Source organism: Neomonachus schauinslandi, chromosome 9, assembly GCF_002201575.2.
Source record: "Neomonachus schauinslandi chromosome 9, ASM220157v2, whole genome shotgun sequence".
In the NCBI taxonomy this organism is placed as follows: Eukaryota; Metazoa; Chordata; class Mammalia; order Carnivora; family Phocidae; genus Neomonachus; species Neomonachus schauinslandi.
This window is the reverse complement of record NC_058411.1, coordinates 981,678-987,605: the sequence shown is the minus strand read 5'-3', so window position 1 is coordinate 987,605 and position 5,928 is coordinate 981,678. Positions and strand designations below refer to the sequence as shown.

The following is a 5,928-nucleotide window of genomic DNA, read 5'->3' as shown; positions in this document are numbered from 1 at the left end:
CTCCCGCTTAAAATTTAGGAAAACGCGAATCGTCCTCCAACTCCGGTGACTTAAACGAGGGACTATAACCAGTTTCAACAGTTGTGTAGGGACCACCCCCCTGCAAAACCCCGAGACACCCGCCCCGCCCGCTCAAGCACTCCGAGCCCCGCCCCCGACGTGGCCCCAGCCCCTTCCGCCACGCCGCGTCCCGACTCCAGGTCGCCCTAGGCCTATCCCGCGGCGCGCCTCACACAAGGCCCGCCCCCGGCGCACCGGTTCCGCCTCCAACCTGAGCTCGGCCTATCCGGCGCCGCGACGCCCTCGAGCCCCGCCCCACGTGCCTTCGGCCCCTCCCCTGCCGCGCTCGAACCCCGGCCCCGCCCCTTCCCTCGGCTTTTCCCGCGCAGCCGGGTCCCGCTCCGGCCCTCGCCCACAGCCTATCCCGCGCCGCACCGCCTTCGAGCCCCGCCCCCGCCCTCGCCTCCGGCCTATCCGGCGCCGCGCTCGAGCCCTGCCCCCGTCCTCGCCCCCAGCCTATCCCGCGCCCCACCGCTTTCGAGCCCCGCCCCCGCCTTAGCCCCCGGCCTATCCCGCGCCGCTCCGCGTTGGCGCGCGGCTGTGACGTCACGGGTCGCGGCGACGCGCGCGCTGAGCTGCGCCGCTCCGGGCCCGCGGCCATGCCCAAGCGGGGCTGTCCGTTCGCGGACGCGGGCCCGCTGCAGCTCAAGGTCCGCGTTGGCCAGAGGGAGCTGAGCCGCGGCGTGTGCGCCGAGCAGCACTCGCGAGAGATCTTCGGTGAGTGCGGGGTACCGCTCCCGCCCGCGGGAGCCTGTGTCAGCCGTGTCCGCAGGCCGCGCCCCCGGGAGCTGAGAGGCCGCGGGAGCCGGCCGTCCCGCCGCGCTCTGGGAGCCGGGAGGGCGGCGGGAGCGCGCCCAGGCCCACCTGCGCTGCCGCAGCCCGCGAGGGGTCTGCCTGCCGCCCTCCCTGCCGGCGCACCGCGGCGCTCTGTCCCCCGAGGACTCCGACTTCGGCCGGGAGCTGACCCGGGTCTCAGCCCCGCGGAGGCCCTGCCACCCGGGAGCGCCCTGGTTTAGGCGGGGGCCTGCGGGGGGAGGGAATCCCCACGGGCACGGGTCTCGGGGGGCAGCAGAGTCTGAGCGCAGGCCTGCAGGCTGAGCAGGAGTCGGGGAGGCAGGGAGGGAGGGGAAGGAGTTCAGGCGGAGGGGCCGAGTGTGCAAAGGCCGGGAAGCGGGGCAGGGCAGCTCAGGGTGAGACGTGAGGGCAGTGAGCTACAGCAGGTCTTCTCGTCTGGCTTTCTCGTGCGGGTGTTAGGTGCGCCCTTGGTCGCCCGTTCGGGTGGTTGATACCCTGAGGCAGCCACAAAGCGGAGCTCACCTTACCTCGTGGTTAGGGGCAGGTAGTGTTTGTAATTGCGTGGAGCTGCCGTTGTACTGGGGATGTGGGGAAGAGACGCCCTGGGAGACCCCAGTTGTCCTCCTCCTGCTGCCGCCCCCAGCCCCCAGCAGCTGTTGGCCCTTTCCTTCCTTGCACGCTTGGGTTGCAGGTGATAAAAGTGAGCACGGCCGCGGGGACTCGGGTAGAACTGTAAGTGCGCACCCTGTAAGGACGCTCAAAGACACTGCGCTGGCAGAAAAAGAGTTTAAAACAAATGGGGACTATGTCAGTCTAGCTCTTCACCCCGCCGCCTGGACTGCCCTGGGCATTCCAGCCCTATCTGTCGCCTGACCTCTTTGCCTCGCTTGGATCCCAAGCCGGAAAACAAGCATTCACCACAGCACGGGACACCCCTCCCCCATTCCATCGCAGGATAAGGCGCGGGGGTGGGGGTGCTGGAGGAGGAGGAGGCGTTGTCATCAGCCTCGTTTGAGTTACCCGGTAACTGTCGTTCCTGTCGCCATCACACAGAGCCAGCAGCTTCTGGGATCTCTGCCCCGGCTCCGTGGAGACAAGGCAGAAAACCACAAAGCATTTTGGGGGCTGGAGTTGGGCATTTGATCTTGTGAAAGTCCCCAGATGACTGACGCGTGGCTGATGGAAAACCAGTGCTGAGCACCCCGTTCAGCTCTCAGGGTGGGGGTGCCCAGGGCCCACCGGGGTCTGGAAAGTTCTGGGATTCCTCTGTCAGGAGCCAGTTGCTGCCATGTCTTTTGCCAGCAGCTCTGCGGTAGGTGAGAGGGGTGCACACTGGCCACGGCTTGACGGACGAGGTGGCTGTGCAGGGATTTCACGCCACAGGGGTGTGAACACTGGGACTGATTTGTCTTCCCAGAGAAAACCAAGCAACTCCTTTTTCGAGGGGCCCAGGCCTACATGGACCACTTGTGGGAGGAGAGCTGTGCCATCGTTGACCTGCCAGAGTCCCCGAAGCCTGGCCCCACAGAGGCCCTCCGGGCCGCACGTGGGCAGATGCTGATTGGACCAGACGGCCGACTGACCAGGAGCCAAGCCCAGGCCTCTGAAGCTGGTGAGTGAAGCCAACGGCAGGCGCCTTCCCAGCTGTGCGCTAAGGGTGGATGTGACAAGTGTGTCGCCCTTCATTCCTGATACCGTCTGCCTGGGGGCTTCTTCCCCAGCCAGGCAGGAGCTGGCCCCAGGGTCTGAGGAGCTGGTGAGCACCAGGAGGCTCTGCCCTACCCCCGCGGCCCCCCAGCTGACATCCGAGTCTGGGGCTTGTGAAGCAGCTTCTGGCTGGGGGAATCAGGAAAGGAGGAGAAACCTCCTTGGTGTCCTGCCTGCTTTCTGCTTGCAGCAAGACACGGAGTCCCAGCCGGGTGGGGATCGCTGGTCGGGCCCCTGTGCGCTGTGTAGCTCAGACCACCGCCTTTGTCGTTGGTTACAAGCCATAGTCACTGCCCCCCCACCCCCCACTCCCCAGGGCTGGTCTGGGGCCAGGAACTCTGTTCACCGAGGGTGCAGGGGCCACACTTTGAGACACAGGCGCTGGACACACGAGAGAGTTCTGGTACAAGCCACCGAGGGAGGAAGTGCCGACGTCTAGATAGCGGGAACGGAAGGAGCGCTCAACCCGGAGTCCCGGACACTGCCCTCTAACGTGCTCCTGGGCGCCTGGGGTCTTCCTAGTGAGCAAGGGTCTGTGGGCTGTGCTTTCTTGAAGGTTGTCAGGAGGACCCAGTGGTAGATGGCATGCAGGGATTCAGGGCATCCCTCTGTCCGCGGGTCAGGGAGGCTGTGGCCCCACAGCCTGCAGCACTTGAGATCCCCTGTGGGGCTGATGGGTGGCGTTTCTTCCTCACAGACCCGTCCAGGGCAGTGACCAGAGCCTGTTCCTCGTGCGTGCGAGCGCTGGACGGGAAGGCGGTCTGCGGCCAGTGTGAGCGCGCCCTGTGTGGGCGGTGCGTGCACCTCTGCTGCGGCTGTGGGGCTGTGGCCTGCGGTCTGTGCGTGCTCGCGGAGTAAGTGCCCGACGGGGGTGGGGGAGCGGCTCCCCCCGCCTTGCCCCTGGGGAGGGGGGCATGCCGGGAACTGCTTCACCTAGCTTGAAGTTTTTCTGAAGACTGCTCTTCCCTCGAGGAAGTCTGGATCCCGTAGGCTGCCAGTTCTGCCTTTGCCTGCGGCCGTCTGTCGTAGCGGCTTGGCGAGCTGACCTTTCAGACTGGCGTCAGGACCGTCTCTCGGGGTTTTCCTGTTAGCGTGCTCGCCGTTGGAGGAAGCGGGTGGGAGCAGGTGGGAGCAGGTGCAGGTGTGTGGCTGTGTGGCTTCTTGCCGGCCGTCTTGACCCACGATGGAGTGTTGGCTTAGTCTGTTGCTTGAGTGTGCGTGTCTGCCTCTGCTGGCCGAATCCTGCACCTGCTTGGGAGGCGCCGGGTACCAGTCCCACCCCAGCAGCCGCTGTTGGCTACCGGGTGGGGGTGTAAGACGAGGCCCCCGCACAGACTTGGAGCTGGCTGTGTAGACCTCAAACTAGTTTAGTCCCAACAGTCTGAAACCAATCGTGGCAAGCGGAAGCCCAGCTCAGATGGGCCAGCCAGCAGAGCCTGGGGAAGCCAGGGGCAGCGTGTGCAGCACAAGGCAGGTGGGCACCTGGAGCTCCCCTGCAGTCCAGCTTGGGTCGTGTTTTGACCAGTTATGCACGTGGACTACCCTTTCCTTTGCTTCTGCCGGCTTATTCTCCCCTTCCTGTTTCTGTGCAGACTGAAGAGGCCTGGGCCCCCAGTGTCCCAAGGCTATTTCACGTGGGGAGGGACCCAGCTCAGCAGCAGGGCAGGTTAAGGGAGAAGAAGGGATTCCTGGAGCCCTCCTCCCACCCGCCCGTGTTTGGGAACTTTCCTCCTGTCCTGACAGTGTCCTCCTGGCGTTTACTTCCTGCTTTTTCCCCAGCTGCCTACACAGTTCACCCTGTGATGGAGGGGCGGGGAGAGGGGAGCGTCCATTTCTCAGACACGACTGGGGGCTGGGCTCTCTGCTGCGTTTTACAAACAGATCACCCTCCAGGTCACAAGGCTGAAGTGGCATCCCCAGGTGTAGAAACCAGCCTTGGCCTGCTGCCCCCTCCCGTTTAGGGGTGGCCCCTCAGGTTCTGGTGCTAGGAGCCACGGAGCTGGGTGCTCTGTCAAGACTGCTTTCACTACAGGGCAGCCCAGCGGCCATCGCGTCCTGCCCACGCTGGTCGTCCTCCACAAGTCCTGCACCATGGGTCACGGGCTCACTGTCTTCCCTGCCAGGTGGCAAGCAGCCCTGCCTTCTTGCTGGCGCATCTTGGCCTACAGTGTCTGTCCATGTGTGTTCTGTAGCATGCTGCCAATTTCTTGTCCTTGTGGGATCTCTCCTGATGAATCTCCCCTGCGATTCACTGAACCTCTGGGGCCCGGTAAATCCTGACTGGATACGGGCAGGTTTCTGTGCAGGGTGGGCCGCAGGTGGGCCATCAGCCATCTCCGTCCGCTGGGGCTGCTGTGGAGGACGCCACACCCGGGCGGCGTAGCCAGCAGCTGTCATGCTCTGGAGGCCGGAAGCCCAGGATCAGGGCGTCGGCGGGGTTGGCTCCTCCCCAGGCAGGCCCAGGGTTGTGGGCGCACCTCAGCCTTCTCCCAGTGGCCTCGCACGTGGGTAAGGGCCCACCCGTCTGCAGTGGGGCCTCATCTTAACTGGTTCTGTCTGCAGCTCACGGCTCTATCCCCAGATACGGCCAGGGGACCGGGGCTCAGCACCGCAACATACCGATGTAGGGGGGCGCGACTGAGCCCCTTAAACCACTTCTTCTCTCTTGCCTGTGATGTTGCAGCTGCGGTGATGTTCACGAGACGGTGCTGTGTGCTGGCTGCGCCATGTTTGAGGCCTGAGGGCCGGAGCGGACAACAGCCTCCCCGGACAGGCCGCCTGGGTGCCGACGCTGCAGAGTGGGGGCGGGGGGCGGGGGGTCTAGTTTATATTTTGTACTGAGGGCAGAGTGAATAAACCCCTTTATATTTGGACCAGAGGCCTGGCTCAGCACTTCTGGGGGTGCAGCCTCCTGGGGCGTGTGTTCCCCCTGGTGGCGTGCGGGCCCCCATGCCCGGCGCCCACGCGCAGCAGCTTGTGCAGTCCCTCGGAGCTTCGGGTGAGTGTGTTCCCGCTTGTCCCCATTTTGTGGATGGGCAACAGGCGTCCAAAGTCAGGTCCTTGAGCCCCTCCGGCCAGTGCTGATGAGAGAGGATTTGGACCCAGGTCATCTGACTCCAGAGTGCAAGACTGCACCAGAGCAGCTCGGGACATGGGGTGATGTCCCAGACTGTCCCTGAGATGGCTCCGCTACCTGCCCCCATCTGGTGTCCACTTGGTTTTTCAGGTGCCTGCACGGCCTGGGCTCTGGGTGAGCTGACGGTCCCTGCTCTCCAGGAGTGATGGCCAGCTGGGCAGTGTCCTTGCTGCATTTGGGGCAGTGCAGTGTGTGGCCTGAAGGGAGGGGTGTTGACAGCCACAGCGGGG

General features: G+C 64.8%; 1 protein-coding gene across 2 annotated transcripts; it reads left to right on the top strand.

Annotated features, from left to right (window-relative positions):
* The first annotated feature begins 632 nt into the window (after nucleotides 1-632).
* Nucleotides 633-5,435, top strand: SIVA1 (SIVA1 apoptosis inducing factor). Of its 2 annotated transcripts, XM_021679721.1 has the most exons (4): nucleotides 633-777; nucleotides 2,273-2,467; nucleotides 3,260-3,416; nucleotides 5,246-5,435. In XM_021679721.1, the coding sequence occupies exons 1-4, from the start codon at nucleotides 660-662 to the stop codon at nucleotides 5,301-5,303; spliced, it is 528 nt and encodes a 175-aa protein (XP_021535396.1). In that variant the 5' UTR covers nucleotides 633-659; the 3' UTR covers nucleotides 5,304-5,435. The 2 variants fall into 2 exon arrangements, with proteins under 2 accessions (XP_021535396.1, XP_044774107.1); XM_044918172.1 differs by lacking the exon at nucleotides 2,273-2,467.
* The last annotated feature ends 493 nt before the right edge of the window (nucleotides 5,436-5,928 follow it).